The 18,496-nt window shown below is 36.3% G+C and overlaps 1 protein-coding gene across 1 annotated transcript; it reads left to right on the forward strand.

Annotated features, from left to right (window-relative positions):
* Positions 1-223: 223 nt before the first annotated feature.
* Positions 224-6,674, forward strand: LOC144714329 (ATP-citrate synthase alpha chain protein 2). Its single transcript, XM_078589051.1, has 12 exons — positions 224-459; positions 2,062-2,238; positions 2,811-2,972; positions 3,987-4,067; positions 4,353-4,404; positions 4,465-4,579; positions 4,656-4,737; positions 5,252-5,347; positions 5,425-5,526; positions 5,623-5,739; positions 6,221-6,337; positions 6,421-6,674. Exons 1-12 carry the CDS (start codon positions 361-363, stop codon positions 6,490-6,492), a joined length of 1,272 nt encoding a protein of 423 aa, XP_078445177.1. The 5' UTR covers positions 224-360; the 3' UTR covers positions 6,493-6,674.
* The last annotated feature ends 11,822 nt before the right edge of the window (positions 6,675-18,496 follow it).

The raw sequence follows: 18,496 nt of genomic DNA on the forward strand, positions 1-18,496 counted from the left end.
GAAATGCATCATCTTGCCTAAGTATAATTATAAAAATAATCATCCCCAACTTATACAAATGCATTGAAGATGTGGATAGACCAAGGGGGATGTATTTGGTCTGAAAGGGTGCCATGATTAAGAGGAAAGCTCAGTAGGGATGGCCCACAAGCGTACAAACCCCGTCCGTAGCGCTACGCACGGGAGTTTACCTCGCCTATAAATACTCCACCGGCCCTCTTCGCACCTGTTCGTTCGTTCTACCTACCCTTCTCGTTCTCTCTCTAAATCTCTCTCTTTCTCTTTCTATCTCTATAAAGTCTTCTTCTTCTTCAACGCTCAGTCAGTCTCGGCTGAGTGAGAGAGGAGTTTGGAGGAGAAATGGCGAGGAAGAAGATCAGAGAGTATGATTCGAAGAGGCTGCTGAGGGAGAATCTGAAGCGACTCGCCGGGATCGATCTGCAGATCCGATCGGTTCAGGTTGAAACGCTTGGCTGATCTGGTTAATCTTACTAAAAACTTAAATCTTTTTGTAATCTGGTTAATTTTGTGGAAATGCCGTCGAAATATCATTTTTGGCGCTATTTTTGTTCTCATCTTAAAAGCAGAAATCATTTTTATTAATCATTAAGAGTTACTTTCGTGCTCTAATTTTGTACTCATCCTAAATGCTAAAATCATTTTTTGATCTGGCTAGTTGTGTAAAAATTATCTTTAAGAGTTATTTTTTCACTCTATTTTTGTACTCATGCTACAGGCTAAAAATTTTCTTGATCTGGCAACTTGTGTGGAAATACTCTCTATAAGTCATTTTCTCGCTCTATTTTGTGTTCATCCTGCAGGCTAAAAATTTTCGTGATCTGGCAACTTGTGTAGAAAAACTCTCTATAAGTCATTTTCTCGCTCTATTTTGTGTTCATCCTACAGGCTAAAAATTTTCGTGATCTGGCAACTTGTTTAGAAATACTCTCTATAAGTCATTTTCTCTCTCTATTTTGTGTTCATCCTACAGGCTAAATTTTTTCGTGATCTGGCACCTTGTGTAGAAATACGCTCTATAAGTCATTTTCTCGCTCTTATTTGTGTTCATCTTACAGGCTAAAAATTTTCGTGATCTGGCAACTTGTTTAGAAATACTCTCTATAAGTCATTTTCTCTCTCTATTTTGTGTTCATCCTACAGGCTAAATTTTTTCGTGATCTGGCACCTTGTGTAGAAATACGCTCTATAAGTCATTTTCTCGCTCTTATTTGTGTTCATCCTACAGGCTAAATATTTTCGTGATCTGGCAACTTATGTAGAAATACTCTCTATAAGTCATTTTCTCGCTCTATTTTTGTACTCATCCTGACAGCTGAAATAGTTTCGACATATGGCTACTGTTATAAATAACATTTTCTCCCTCAATTTTTACTCAATGTTTAGAGTTTTTTGTCAATTTTGCTGCTTCGCTTGAGTCTGGTTACTTCTTCTGATAGGTACTCTATCTTAATCATTTTCTCGCTCTATGTGTGCTCAATCTTTGGAGTTTTTCCTCAATTTCGCTGGTGTGCTTGTGTGTTTGTGAAATTTGTCGATGAGTTTTTGCAAACTTCTCGGTTTGTTGGATTTCTCGATCTCGCATTTGGAATTTGATTTGGATTTGTTGATGCGTCGGTGATGCAGGCAACATAATTCACCTTTTCAAAATCTGGCTAGTTCCATAGACAGATTTTTTAAATATCACTTTCTCGCTCTATTTATACTCATTTTTTGGAATATTTAATAAATTTGCTGATTCATTTGAGTGGAATTTTCTTGGAGACTTCGATTTCTTCTTTGCGCTTTAAGATTTTAAATTGCATTTTTTGGTGCGTAGGTGAGGGAGGCTACAGAGTTCACCATTCTGTATTTTGGTCACTTCTGTGGACAGTTCTTCCAAATATCATTTTCTCGCTCTATTTGTTCTCAATTTATAGAGTTCTTCATCAATTTTTCTGGTTCGTTTGCCTTAAGGTGTTCGATGAGATATTGCAAGTTTCTGGGTCACTTAGATTTCTTGATCGTGCATTTGGATTTTGAATGGAGTTTGTTGGTGCGTAGGTGACAGAGGCGACTGAGTTCACTGAGCTTGCGAATGCAGAGCCTTGGCTGTCCTCTTCAAAATTGGTTGTTAAGCCCGACATGCTCTTTGGGAAGAGAGGGAAGAGTGGGCTGGTGGCTCTGAACAAGGATTTCTCAGAGGTTGTCGAATTTGTGAAGCAACGTTTGGGGAAAGAGGTGATTACCTCATACCTAACAAGGACCATGTTGCAGATCTTCTTCTCATATTATTTCATATCAAAATTAATTCGGATTAAACTAGTTCATGTTCCGTTGCTTTTTACCTTTTGTGACGAAACACTTAGATGAGGTCCTATTTCTTTCTAATTTTTCATTTTACTACCTCACACTAAACCAAGCTCATGTCTTCTAATCTTTTCTCATTTTATTACTTATCGCCAAAATAGGATCTTTTTACCATATATTTTCACATTTTATTACTTCACATCAGAATTAATTCAGATTAAACTGGGATCCCGTTCCATTTATTTTTAATTTCTTTTACAAAACACTTAAGTATGCGCCCTCTCTCTAATTACTTCACGGTGAAATGGGATCCTGTTCCGTGTACTTTCACATTCTGTAACCTCACTCCGAGCTACGATCATGTTTTTTATTACATAACACCAAAATTGTACAATGTTCCATTTTCATTTTAATATCTCACAAAAAATAGGATCATGCCCACTTTAAAATCCTGAGTCACACAAGTCAGCCATATCCTTGCTGATAACTGAATTTATTGTCAGGTTGAGATGGGTGGATTCAAGGCTCCAATCACCACATTCATTGTTGAACCATTCGTCCCTCACGAGAAGGAATTTTACCTTTCTATCGTTTCTGAAAGGTTGGGTTGCTCCATAAGTTTTTCTGAATGTGGTGGCATTGAGATCGAGGAGAACTGGGAAAAGGTTTGTCAAGAACTTTAGATGGTCTATTTAAGTATTTATCTGTCGTTCTTTCTAGAAGTCTATCTTTATCTCTCTCTATCTCTCTATCTCTGTCTCTTTCTATCCCTCCTGCTCTCTCTCTCTCTCCCTTTATCTCTCTCTCTCTGTCTCTTTCTATCTCTCCCGCTCTCTCTTTCTCTATCTGTCTCTATCTATCCCTCCTGCTCTCTCTCTCTCTCCCTTTATCTCTCTCTCTCTGTCTCTTTCTATCTCTCCCGCTCTCTCTTTCTCTATCTGTCTCTATCTATCTCTCCCGCTCCCTCTATCTCTCTATCTCTGTCTCTATCTATCTCTATCTATCTCTATATATCTCTCTCTATCTCTCTCTATCTCTCTCTATCTATCTCTCTATCTCTGTCTCTATCTATCTGTCTCTTTCTATCTCTCCCGCTCTCTCTGTCTCTATCTATCTCTCCCGCTCTCTCTATCTCTCTATCTCTGTCTCCATCTATCTCTATCTATCTCTATATATCTCTCTCTATCTCTCTCTATCTATCTCTCTATCTCTGTCTCTATCTATCTGTCTCTTTCTAACTCTCCCGCTCTCTCTATCTCTCTATCTCTGTCTCTATCTATCTCTCCCGCTCTCTCTATCTCTCTATCTCTGTCTCTATCTATCTCTCCCGCTCTCTCTATCTCTCTATCTCTGTCTCTATCTATCTCTATCTATCTCTATATATCTCTCTCTATCTCTCTCTATCTATCTCTCTATCTCTGTCTCTCCCGCTCTCTCTATCTCTCTATCTCTGTCTCTATCTATCTCTATCTATCTCTATATATCTCTCTCTATCTCTCTATCTGTCTCTTTCTATCTCTTCCGCTCTCTCTCTCTCTCTCTCTATATATATATATACATTCATCATTTCAGTTAATATATGTACATATTTCCATTTATCCTTTTATCCATCTAGCTATTTTAACATTGAGGGAAGGTCTACGCGATAAGCGTCTCTGTTTTCCTTTCATTACCTGAAGGTGAAGACAATATTTCTACCAACAGAGAAGCAGATGACTCCCGAAGCCTGTGCCCCTTTAATTGCAACACTTCCTTTAGAGGTATTCTACCTTTTCACTTCATCAATTAATTGTTTTCAAAAAAAAACTTCATCAATTAATATTTTAGAATTGGATTGTTTCGGAGGAACTGAAGATAAAATACTAATTTTATAGACTCTAATATATCTAGGGGTAATTTATGTATTCTTGAATTTCTTCGAATTTTATGGATTGATTTTGAATTAAAATGAATTTCAAATCAGTATGATTCATCCAACGGTTTCAGAAAAGCCACATCACCATGATTCAGTTAATTTAATCACTTATTTCTTTTCCTGTCTCCAGATCAGGGGAAAAATTGGCGACTTCATTATTGGCGTTTTTAATGTATTCCAAGGTACCTTCTTCCTTATTTTTTATTTTTTGATTATTCTATTCTCACTGCACTCCATTTCAGACTTGGATTTCACTTTTCTCGAGATGAATCCATTTACGCTGGTGAATGGCGAACCGTTTCCACTCGATATGCGTGGGGAGTTAGATGATACTGCGGCCTTCAAGAACTTCAACAAGTAATATCTGCTCATCATAGAAAAAAATTCTCTCTCTTTGTTTGCATCGTATTAATGGCGATAGTAAAATGCACAGATGGGGTGGATTGGATTTCCCGCTTCCTTTTGGCAGAGTGCTGAGCCCCACAGAAAGATACATCCTGGAACTCGACGAGAAGGTAAGTGTATTTTGAATATCTATTCTCTATTAGATAGTTTTTTGTCATCTGCCAAATCAATTGACGTGCCAAGAAACTAATTTTCTTTGGTAAAAAATCCTGGAAAATAATTGTGGGTACGATGAGTAAGTATATTGCTTTTCCATTTGTTCGTGTATTGTCAATGCAGGACAACTTAAAATGATTTTTTTGCAGTTTATTATGTGAAAGTGAAAATGGTACTTTTAATTGCATCTCCATCACTTGCCCAAAAAGGATATCCGATCATCCATCAAAATCTCTTCACTTTTAATTTATGCATGCTGTCATATTTTGCATTTTTTGAACCAAGGTTGGGCAAAGAATTTTTTCCCTTTCATCTCTATAGTTTTTCTTCCAATGACAAACTATGATCCTATATTTTACATCACCTCACATTTTACATCCCCTCGTTGTTCAATACTTTCAACCAAGTTTAGTTAACTAATACATAGTTTATTTTCATTATAATCCACGTGTCGCCCTTCTGTGTCAGACGAGTGCCTCCCTTAAGTTTACCGTGCTGAATCCCAAGGGCCGCATCTGGACAATGGTTGCCGGTGGCGGCGCCAGCGTGATCTACGCCGACACGGTCGTAACCCTGCTCTGAAGTCAACGTTTTTTCTCGGCCCACCTCTCTCTAACCCCTTCTTTCTATCTCTAACCCAGGTGGGGGATCTGGGTTATGCGATGGAACTCGGAAACTACGCCGAATACAGTGGCGCCCCCAACGAGGAAGAAGTTCTGCAGTATGCAAGGGTCGTTCTCGACGTAAGGGATTATTCTTTTTTTCTTAAAAAAATCCCTTAATTTATTTAAAGAGCTTAAAGTGAAGCTTAGACCAAGCTAAAGATGATTTAATGGCAGTGTGCGACGTCGGACCCCGACGGCCGCAAGAGGGCGCTTCTAATTGGAGGCGGCATCGCTAACTTCACCGATGTGGCTGCCACCTTCAACGGCATCATCCGGGCCCTGCGAGAAAAGGTGAGTCCACTTGTTGACCTCGTTATATTGATATTGACCATAGTTGGCCTCAGCTTTCTTGATTTAACCTGGTTGACTTTACCTGTCATTGCCTTTCCCTATTGAGATCGACCTTGTTGACTTTGACCGGCGTTGACTTTGACCTCGTGTGCATCACCACCATTGATTTTGATAATAATAAATACCACCATTAGGTGATATTCATTATTTTTGACCTTGATATTGTCCCAGTTGAGTTTGCCATTGTTGACTTGGACTATGGTTGACTTTGACCCATGTTGACTATCCCTGTTGACCTGGGCCCGTGTTAACTCTGGCCCTGTCAAGATAGATCTTGGCTATTTGACCACTGCTGATCTTGACAGCTGTTAGATTGACCTGTGTTGACATTGACCATCAGAATCATTGACTTGGATAATAATTGTCCTTGATCTGCGTTGACTTTGATTTAATTGACCTTTTTATTGGGTTTGGATTACAGGAGTCGAAGCTTAAGGCTGCGAGGATGCATATATATGTTAGGCGAGGCGGGCCTAATTACAAGACTGGGCTGGCCAAGATGAGGGCCCTTGGAGAAGAGCTCGGTGTTCCGCTCGAGGTTAGATCAGTCAACACCTCGCCCTTTTTAAGTCACGCCGATGTCTCTTCTCTCTTTACATTTTTCTACGCTCTTCTCTCAAGGTTTACGGGCCGGAAGCGACGATGACGGGCATCTGCAGGGAGGCCATAGAGTACGTCATGTCGGCGGCCTGAATCCCCCAGGTTTGACGAAGTTTCCATCATTTTCCAAATTAATAACCCAATAAAATTTCCTTTAAGTCTTTTTTTTTTTTGCCATTAGCTTTTTTCAACATGGTGGGTACTCTAAGCTGATAGAATTTATAATATGTCGAGTTTGAAATATCTTTGATAATGCATGTCCCTGTGGATTTACATTTCCTGCTCTTAAACATCAAATTTCTAAACCCTAGTTTTACCAAGTCCCATCAAACTCCCCCAAAGTAAGATAATTCAATTGGCACTGCTTGCTATCCACAGTTCCACGTTTCTATAATCATCTTGAATAATATTGATATGGAATACAATGTTTTGTTCTTCCCAATTATTACTTGACTTATGACTTAGGAGTTGTGACTTTGTCTCTATAGGAATTGAAGTTTTTATTTAATTAATGCTAAACTTAAGTCATGAATTTCAATGTATACTCATAATCCATTGTATTCTCCCTGGATTACTATGTATTAAAAATGAAATAATAAAATTAGTGTTTTTGTCAGTGGCTCAAAAACCCCAAATCCCTTCTATACTTTCTGAGTTCGTCATGTGTGCAGCATTAATTTTATTAAATTAATGCTAACCCTCAGTCCCTAAGTTGTATCATACTTGTACTATGAATTGGTCTATGACTGACCATGGCAAGCTAAGGAGGGATACATAAATGAAATAGTTAATAGTTTTTTAGTCCCATATTATATTTATTTGAACTGTTGCTTTTTTGGTGTGCGTTTATAAATGAATTGATAAATAAAATATGAGTGTAGATAGATAGACACTCTGGTTTCTACTACAAACTTATGTTTAGTCTAGTCATAAAGAGGTATTTTCCGTCCTCTCAGTATTAATAAATTAATAATTTTAACACTCTTAACACTGTAGTCGAAAAATACAAATTCTTAGAGTTGAATGAAAACACACTCAACATCTTACTATCACATCTGATGAATTACACAACATTCAACATTTGGTTCATTGACTTATTGATTTGTATACGTAGTTTATTTTATTTAATTCGTGCATATTTGTTCTAAGAACTTCATCCAATGGCTTGTCCTACGGATATTTGGTTGTCTATATTTATCTAAAATTTGCCAAATTGTCGGTTACATTTCTTCTATCCACGAAGCTGGTACATCTTCAAAACTTCTCAAAAATTGAATTTATGAATTTTAATTTAAAATCTCGAGATAAAATGGATAGCTTATTCAAAAGTCTGTTTAATTTAGCTCAGATATAATCAAAATAATTTCTCAAAATTGATAATTTTATGGAAAATAAATTAACTTAAAAACTTGAATACAATTTTCATAAAAGTTTAACAACCCACGGATGACATAAAATTAGAACAAATCTCACCCCCAACCTTGCTGATTTAACATGTTAATAGAAAAAGCCTTTTCCTGAAAGTATTGGACTTCCTGAATTAGATAATTTCCAGAATGTTTGGCACTTGTATGTTCCCTGAAATATGATTAAATGACCTTATCGTTTTTAAAACAGATATATTTGGAACTAAGAATGAAAAACCTAATGATGGTAATATCTTTCCATGTCACAAGTTCCCCAAAATAATGAAATATTCTAAGATATTTGTGTAATATATGTGAAAGGTTTAAATGTAGATGATTAGATCAAATTCTTAATAACCTTTAGTTTTCCTTCATGGCCTAAAGGTTCCCACAATCATTAAAACCCCCATATTATTATTATTTGATTCATATTGATATTTTACATCCCTAAGTCTTGGAAGCCTAATTTTCTTGATCCTCCTCAATATGTAACACAACTCTGAGTACCTACTATGACTATTAGGGTATTATTAATAACATGCATTCATAATATGCATACGTATATTACTTAGCCTGTTTTATGTCTTGAATTCATTTGGAGAAAGCATAAACATTTTTACTTATTTGTATTATTGAATATAACAAAATATTAACTTTTAAACATGGAAATGAAGCCCATAATTATTTTAATTTTTTCACAAAACCTTATGATCTTTAGTATTTTTACTGATTTTTATGCATTCATCTCTTGAAGAAATTATTAATCAATGTCAAAATTCATATTTTTAAAATCCTTTATTTTATTATTTAAAGAACTATGGGTTCATTTTAAGCTATAATTATGACGAAATTATAGCTTTGTGTGTCTTGGATCACAAGATTGGGCTAATGGTGAATTTAATAGAAGAGCAGGCTTGGCAGACTGCCTGATTGAGCATCTTATATATCTATGAGTGTATTGCATCCTTTTTTCATTCACATGGTGACGGACTCTGGTCTGTGTGGACCTTGTAAAAAATACATGACATGCCCATGTGTGCATTTTAAGTTATGTGGAATGATTTGATACTTACCTTTTATCTGAAATTTATTCATGAAAATTGATTGGAAAACAAGGGGCAAGTCAAAGCTCACTATTACATAAATTTCTGATTTTGAAATAAAATATGGGGTAATAAATTCAATACATCATCTAAATATTGACAGAAAATGATTTTGGTTACATTTAATCCATCAGCTAGTTTATCACATTGTAATAGGGTGATCTGCTACTCAGGTAGAACACAAATCATAACATTGATGTTTTTTCTACAGAGTTACAAGAGTACTAGGGTAATATGTTGGCCATAGGCCCCCAATCCTGTATCAGGGAATTTTTTTTATCTCAAGAGCTTATAAAAAACTTGAACTAAGAATATTTCAGCATTCCATCTCTTATATGTCAATATGGGAAAATAACCATCCTTGTCCACCAAAGCCAAAGCCGACATTGTAAATTGTTTTATTATTTCTTCATGAATCATGTATAGCCGACCAAGTCTTTATTAGAGTTAAATTACGAGAGTTATTAAAAATATTTATATGTCTCCTTAGTTCAGAAATAATAATTAATATCTAATAATATTATGAGTCCTAATATAAAAGACTTAGCAGCATACAAGATAAATGATAAATTGCACAAAAGATGAGTTTAACCATTATGTGAACACAACTATGTGAGTGCACTCTTTGCAGTTTATATGACATCATGTCATGATGCCACAAGGTCCAAACCACAAAGGCCTATCACCACATGCCCTAAGGTAGCACAATCATTCTCCCTCCAGACAAAGTCTACATGCATGTGCAAAGTGATGTTCATCATAGTTCTCTAAGAGCACATCAACAATGCGGTTAGACACATATTGGAGGGCACATTTTTTCTCATGCATGAGGGGGATTTCTCAAATGTGACCCTTACATGCATGCGGGATGGAAATTTCTCAAATGCTAATTCTAAGTTGATGCGATATAAAGACCTATTGTTGGAAAATGAAGGGATCACATTAGTGGCATTAATGGAAACATTCCATACGGGTGAATGCTCATTAAGAGGATCAAAGAGACAACAATCATCTACGTCTGATCTCTTTTACCTTGTGAATCATTGGTGAATTTATGTCTCGTTCTATCGAAGCTAAGAAGTCCAAAATAAGTGAGTGGGAATCTTGGTTGTGGACAACAATGCAAAAGCCCGTTGTCCCCAGACCTTTTCAAGCTTTGCTATGGATGAGTTCAATGCATATCTAACAGAAGTTGTGCCTAACGAGGGAATTCTTACACCACTCTCTTGGCACGCCAGCACATGAGGAAAATGCTTCCTTATGCATGTCTAATTTACAAGAGAGTCTATTTGTGTGAAGAGTGATCCTTCAGAACACATGCTCTGAATAGAGCAAACTATCATCATGCATAACATAGCACACCTATTGCCAATAATCATTGACATAATCATCATAGTGAAGTGTTGGCTCCATGTAAACAATAATAGCTGGTATATCGATGTCAACGTGAACTCAAATGGTGAAGACGAGGTCACTGAATCCTCTCAAATTTTGAACCCCTAACAGTCCTAGTAGGCCTGTGTTGCAATTATCGTTAATAACCATCATATTTTATTCTTCATCCTCAATTGCGCATATGATGACAAAAACCTTTCCTAGAATCATCATGGGTTAAACAAGAAAGCTGTATTGATAGTGGGGAGCGTAGCAGTAGAAAGGTGAAATATAGAAAAAACATTTATTTCTACAAAAGAATAAATTTTCATGTCACTTTATGCTTTTCTTTTTACATTGACTACCTACAAAAAAAATATGAGCATATGACATATTTAAAACCAGATATAATCTGAAGTAGAGAATACCAAGTAAAATTTACAAAAGAGAAAATTTTTATAGTAATAAATTACGTAAAGCTAACACCATCACATAGGTCAACAAATGATGGTATTATTATAAGAAATTAAATAATATTTAAAATTTTAAAAAATAATTAAGTTCTTTAAGGAGTATATGCAATTGGATTTTGAATTTGGTAAAATTAATAAATGAAGGAACTACTTGTATTTTTGTTGAGGGCATTTAATAAATAATAATGCATGAAATTAATTGATTCACTATATAGTTCTCAGGCATTAGTTACTGACACCACACCACTTGCAAAAAAAGCTGTGCAATTTTTATTGGCCTAAATTAGTTGTCATAAAATTCTGAAAAATATGGAAACATACATAAAAATTAATAAAAGCACTTAGTAATTCTAAATGTATATATTCTGACTTCTAGAATTAAAATTTTAATCAGCATAAACCCATAAAATAAAAATTACTTAAAATATCAAATTATGATTGAATTTTATTTTTTATGAATTGAACCATGATAACACGAAGTTAATGACATTTTGTCGCATATTTTCATGTGATATGCGTGCTATTTTAATGGTGATTTTCAAGTTATCCTCATCTCATGATGTTTAGAATTATGACCACATATGGTAGTAATGTTCTGCCCCAAGTATCCTCGTGGGCAAAGACCTGAGAACATCAAAATCCACATGGTGAATCATCTGTTGAGGGACCAAAGCCATCCATGATAAAACAGATCAATCATAGTAGACTACTACACACCAACTTGTGGTGGGTACTATGCATGCCTACATTGTTGCGAAAAAAACATGCACATTAAGAAGTGATCTCTCAGATTCTGGATATGAGCGCTAATGTATTTTGGAGACATTTTAGGGCTAATCATGTTCATGCATGACGAGTTGAAGGGTGTTATTGATAAGCCTAAAAATGATGTGTAAATACGTCCTTGATTGGGCTTTTAAACTTATGCAAGAAAATTTATAAATACCCTTAATCACTAAAAAGTGTATAGAGCAAGCAAGAGGTCGAACCACAAGGAGGCAACAAGCACGAATTTTTATCCAATTTTAAATAAATTAATTCAATAATGAATTAATTTTGCAATTAATAACCATTAATTATACTTAATTATATTTTTGATAATCAAAATTAAATAAAAACTTAATTTCGACTTTAAATATTTTCGGTCAAAACACTCAATATAGAATAATTTTAATTATAAGATCAGATTCATTAAAATTATTAATTTCTCAGTTATTATAAAATTTTAAGACAATTTTTATGAATTAAAATTGGGAATTAATAATCAAGAAGGGTTTTTTGAAATTGGACTTCAAGATGGACAAATTTTTGGATGAAATTTTATATTTAGGTTTTTTATATATTGAATTAAATTTCCAAACAATCAATTTTGAAATATAGAGAGATAAAATAGATGAATTAACCTAGAGAGAGAGTGAAGAATTTGGGGAAAAAATGAAATCCGACCCTAATTTCAAAATCTAAAACTGTAGAATTGGTCCAAATCTATTTAAACTAAAAATTAAAAATCAGATCTCGAATCAGACTCAAATTGCAATGCTAATTTCATTCAAAACAACTTCTAGGGCATGTACATTTTGCCCATGCCAAGGCATTTTAGAATCTCTTAAGAAGAAGTTCAAAATACAAATTAGAAACTTTCAACATTGAATGTAGAATCAAGATCTGTCGACTTCCAAAGCAACTCCTGTGTCCTTCCTGGACAAATATTTGGGGAGATCTTCAAAAAGTAAAATTTGCCCTTTTCCAGACCTCTATTTAAAGATCCAACTGTCTGGATTGTAGAGGGGAAAAAGACAAACATGCCCTCAAAATTTCAGCTCAATTGGACTTCTAGATCTCAAGGTATCAAGGTTTTATTGAGGATTAATCCAGGCCGTTGGATCTTTTATTTCTCTTCAAAATATCTCATAAAATGGCCTTTTCTGATTGGTTGACACTTTTTTTTTCGTTTCCCCCCCTTCTCGGATCACGTTCTGAAATGTGTTGTGCGCTTCCACAGACAAAAAATATTGAATAATTGATGCTCCCTTTGAATGGTTAAAAATAAGCGACGTCGCCCTCGTCAGTGCCCCTTTAAAATAAAATAATGGAGAGGTGAGCTTACCGTCGTTTTATTTAATATAAGCAACATTAATTTCCGTGTGCATTTAATGCACGTGGCGAATCGACATGATACAAATCATTTGAGCCAATGATTTGTTCGTTATGGCGCTTCCAATCATTCGCTTGAATTTTCAGGCGAATGACGTGGACGTCATAAATAGTAAAAAAAACATATTTTAAATACTAGATAAATAAAATATATTCTTTAAATTCGTAAAAATCATTTCTTGGCTATAGAATGGTCAAAAAATTATATAGAAATATGGAAAAGTTCCAGCAAAATTAAGAAAACACTTACCAACCTTTAGCCAAGTATTTTAAGCCCTGTAAAAAGTATTTCTTCAATGAAATGAGGTTAAATACCATGTAAAAATACTATAAATTTGGAAATAACAATAAAATCAAAATGTATATCATTTATCTCCATTTGTATATGATAACATGCAAATATGGTCATTAAAACACATAAATATAATGTAAAATTCATCAATTAAACATGTTAATTTGCAAGTTATCAGTTATCAATAGGCAGAAATCTTATATAACCCAAGATATGAGTGGAAAATTACATGGAGGGGTGCCATATTATCAATCTTTAAAGAGCCATATCCTAAAGGAGACAAAAGATGTAATTTCACATTTTGTTTGGTAATGGGATTCTGCTTGGAGCATCATTTAGAGCACAACAGTCAAAGAGTTGTGGTGCTATTCAACATTGGTCAAAATTTATCCCCCAAGTGTGTAGGTCGTTAAGCAGTAGATGATCCAGATGCACAACCACATGAAGGAAGTGTCAAAGATGTGCCAACCACATAAGTGTCAACCACATAATGCCCATTGAGCGTCGCTCACTATATACATCACCTTTGATTTGGTCGATGAGATGGTAGCAAGTACTTTCCATCGGAGAGTTCATCTGCAAGCACTATAGTGAGAATATGTCATCATTCATTATCCAGATTCTGGAAGGTTTTGTACAATGTGGGAAATTCTACATTGTTAGAAAAAATTGTGGGGCATTCAAAGATACATCTAAGAATTTATAGCAATCATCTGTTTTTTATGGTCTATGAAGTGACTACTGATGAAACTCTATAAATAAAATGATACTTATAGTCATCATGAAGAAGAAAAAGAGCATCAACATGATGTTTAGCACTTAGACACACACATCACATGTCACATATATTTAATCTCTTCGTCCAAGGGTCAATGTAAAGCTTTTCTATTCCTTATGGCCAAGAAATCATGGCCAAGGAAGGTGACATGAGGATGTTAGCTCTTAAATTTGACAGCAATCAGGATAGCTTGCAGAGAGATGTAATACTAACACCTAATGACAATAATGGAGAAGTTGTTCCTTTCATTCGCTTTTAAAATCTCATCTCCAAGTTTATTATGTTTGGGAACTGTAGTGGTCAAAGTGTGGATATTAGAGTGTTCCATTTGAAGCACTATCTAGAGGTGTCAAGCGTACCGCAGAGTGTGTAAATATGCCCTTGATATTTAGGAAAGTGACATAGCCATGTGAGATGGTCCACATATGTCACTGTGATATGGTTGTATGAAGAAGCATGGTGTCATTGACAAAGTTCCAAAGAGATAGTACATAAGATAAGTTGACGAAGATGTGAAATGAGTGGAAGTTGGTGAATGATTTTTCTTGCATTCTTGGATGGTTATGTATTTCTAATAATAATGTTAGCCGGAAAAGGTCTACATGCATGTGAAAAGTGATGCTCTTCATCATATTTCTCCAAGAGCACATCAACAATGTGATTAGACACATATTGGAGGGCACATTTTTCTCATGCATGGAGGAGCATTCTCAAATGTGAGCCTTACATACATGCCAATGTAGTGTAAGTTGATGCAATATATAGACCCATTGTTTGAAAATGAAGGGATCACAGAAGAGGAATTAATGGACACATTCCATAAAGGGTAAATGATCCTTGAGAGGGTCAAAGAGACAACAATCATCTATATCTGATCTCTTTTACATTATGAGTCATCGGTGAATTTATGTCTTGTTCTATTGAAGCTAAGAAGTAAAAACTAAGCGAGTTGGAATCTTGGCTGTGCACCACAATGCAAAAATCCCCTCGTCCTGTGACCTTTTCAAGATTTGCTATGGATGAGTTCAATGCATATCTAACATAAGTCGTGCCTAACGAGAGAACTCTTACGCCACTCTCTTGGTGGCCCAGCACATGAGAAAAATGCTTCCTTATGCATGCCTAATTTATAAGAGAGTTACTGTCTACTTGTGCAATGAGTGCTCATTCAAAACACAAGTTCTGAACAGGGAAAACTATCATCATGTATAAGATAGCACACCTATTGTCAATAATCATCGACATAATCGTCATACTGAAGTGTTGGCTCCATGCAAACAATAAGAGCTGGTATATCAATGTCAACGTGAACTCCAATGGTGAAGACGGCGTCTCTGAATCATCTCAAATTTTGAATCCCTAACAGTCCTAGGCCTGTGTTGCAATTATCGTTAATAACCATCATATTTTATTTGTCATCCTCAACTGCACATATGATGACAAAACCGTTGCTAGAATTATCTTGGGTTAAACAAGAAAGTTGTATTGAAATATAGAACAAGTGTTTGTTTTTACCAAAGAATATATATACATGATTATCATGGCACTTTATGATTTTCCTTTTACATTATTACCTACACAAAAAATATGAGCATATGACACATATTTAAAACCTTACATGATCCGAAGTAGAGAATAGCAAGTAAAATTTTCAAAAGAGAAATTTTTATAGTAATAAATTACGCAAAACTAACACCATTACATAGTCAACAAGTGATGCTATTATTATAAACAATTAAATGAGATTGAAAAATTTTATAATAATTAAATTATTTAAGGAATATATGCATGTAGATTTTGAATTTGGTAAAATTAATAATTAAAGTAACTGATATTTTATTGAGGGCATTTATTAAATACTAAGGCATGAAATTAATTGATTCACTGTATAGTTCTGAGGCATTAGTTTTGTTAATACAAAATCCATAAGAAACAAGAACTAGAAAATTCCCAAATTCTGGATAATTAATGTAGTGGTAAATTTAGATGTATATTCATACAGTGGTTAATATATTTATGATTTCAGCTCAATCATAATACATAGATGATGATAATGAGCTCATATTTGAACTGTATTTATAATAAACTTAGAATGTAATATAGAGAAATTCATTATAATAATACATTAATTTCAGCTAATACCATGACATGTGTCAACAAGTGTTGTATATTTATCATCAATTCGTTTATCTTTCCATTTTTGAAATACAATTAAATTCATTAAGAACATCCATGAAGATTTTGAATTCACATTTGGACAGTATTTATAAGAAGAGCACAAAGGGAGATACAGAGACAGAGAGACAGAGGGAGAGACAGGAAGACAGAGAGAGAGAGAGAGAGACGCAGAGAGAGGTATTGGAGGAGAGAGAGAGACACACACAGAGGTATTGATTTAGAGAGAGAAGGGAGAGAGAGAGACAAAGGGAGAAACACACACGCAGAGAGAGGTATTGAAGGAGAGAAAGAGAGAGAGACACAGGAATTGATTTAGAGAGAGAGGGAGAGAGAGAAAGAGAGAGACACACACAGAGGTATTGATTTACAGAGAGAAGGAGAGAGAGAAAGAGAGAGACACACACGCAGAGAGAGGTACAGGAGGAGATGGAGAGAGAGACACACACACACAGAGGTATCGATTGAGAATGAGAGAGCGAGAGTGACAGAGGCTGAGAGAGAGGGAAATGGAGATGGCGACAGAGCGAGAGAGAGGGTGATAGAGACAAAGAGAGAGACACGCAGAGAGAGGTATTGAAAGAGAGAGAGAGCGGATGATAGAGACAAAAAGAGAGACAAGCAGAGATAGGTATTGAAAGAGAGAGAGAGAGAGACACATCCATTGAGAGATAGAGAGAGAGAGAGAGAGAGAGAGAGAGAGAGAGAGAGAGAAAGAAAGAAAGAAAGAGAGAGAGAGACACACACACACACACAAAGAGCGGTATGGATTGAGAGAGAGACACACACACAGAGGTATTGATTGAGAAAGAGAGAGAGCGAGAGAGACAGAGAGTGAGAGAGAGGGAGATGGAGATGGAGACAGAGAGTGAGAGAAAGGGAGGTAGAACAAAGATAAAGAGAGAGACAGAGACAGAGAGAGAGGTATCGAGAGAGAGACAGAGATATTGAAAGCACGCACTTCATTATTTAAACGCAAACCACAACCCCAGAGATAGATAGATAGATAGATAGATAGTCCAACCGGCGACGGCAGCAGTACCTTCTCACAAACCCAAACAAAACCAAAACATCCCCTCTTCCCTCCTCCGCTCAACCTCCCCCGTTATCTCCCTTCCCTTCCTTCTTCACCGGCTTCTCCCCAGCAGCAAGCACCCCGCCATAGCCAGGGACTCGCCCAACTCCACCCAGTCCGACAAGAGGAAGCGCCCCCACCAACGCCCCCAGCCCAAACACGTCTCCGGGAATAAAACTCCCCACGCCCACCGCCGGGTCCGTGCCCGCGCCGTAGAACACGGTCTGTGGCTCGTACGCTTCGCCGAGCCGCCGGCCCGCGCCGCCCGCCGCGGCCCACGCGCAGAACAGCGCAAACAGCAGCCCCATCTTCGCCGGTCTCTGCATCGCTGCTCTCGCTCGCCGTTCTCGTTGTTCTTCTTCGTAGTGTTGTTCGTGGGTTCTTAAAGAACTTCGCTGGGATCGCTTTCTTTGATCTCTGGCGAGTTTTCGGTAAGCCGGTGCGGCAGTGCGTAAAACTCAAGTTCCTGGCTCCAACCACCACCACGACTCAGAGTTCGACGGCTTTGATGGCGAACTCATCCGTCGCCCCTTGACATCATCATCATTATCATTATCACTATTGTCATTATCATTATCGTAATCGGTATCGTTACAGTTCTTGTTATCGTTATCGTTATCCTTATCATTATCGTTATCGCTATCGTTACCATCATCGGCATATACTTGGCTTCTTGTAATCATAATTTGATTTTAAGGCGATTTCTGGAAAACTTCGCCATCAAAGCCGTCATCTTCATCATCATTATCGTAATCGTTATCTTCATCACATCATCTTCATCATCATTATCGCCCCATCGTCGCCGGTCTCTCCATCGCTGCACTCGTTTGCCATTCTCGTTCTTCTTCTTCGTGGTGTTGTTCGTGGGTTCTTAAAGAACTTCGCTGGGATCGCTTTCTTTGATCTCTGGCGAGTTTTCGGTAAGCCGGTGCGGCAGTGCGTAAAACTCAAGTTCCTGGCGCCACCCACCGCCACGACTCTGAGTTCGACGGCTTTGATGGGCAGCCTTTGCTTCATCCGTCGTCCCTTGACATCATCATCATCATCATCGTAATCGTTATCATTATCATTATTATCATTATCATCATCGTTATCGTAATAATTATCCTTATCATTATCGTTATCATTATTATCATTATCGTTAATATTATCATTATCATTATCATTATCGTTATCGTAATCATTACCGTTAGCGTTATCGTTATTATTATCATTATCATTATCGGCGTATACTTGGCTTCTTGTAATCATAATTTGATTTCAGGCA

Source organism: Wolffia australiana, chromosome 17 (genome assembly GCF_029677425.1).
Source record: "Wolffia australiana isolate 7733 chromosome 17, ASM2967742v1".
In the NCBI taxonomy this organism is placed as follows: domain Eukaryota; kingdom Viridiplantae; phylum Streptophyta; class Magnoliopsida; order Alismatales; family Araceae; genus Wolffia; species Wolffia australiana.

Excerpts from the sequence above, each read along its gene's own strand:
- LOC144714329 (XM_078589051.1), top strand. The coding sequence starts at position 361 with ATGGCGAGGAAGAAGATCAGAGAGTATGATTCGAAGAGGCTGCTGAGG. Across the intron at positions 2,239-2,810 it reads AGCAACGTTTGGGGAAAGAG|GTTGAGATGGGTGGATTCAA; the intron begins GTGATTACCTCA and ends ATTTATTGTCAG. Across the intron at positions 4,405-4,464 it reads CGTTTTTAATGTATTCCAAG|ACTTGGATTTCACTTTTCTC; the intron begins GTACCTTCTTCC and ends ACTCCATTTCAG.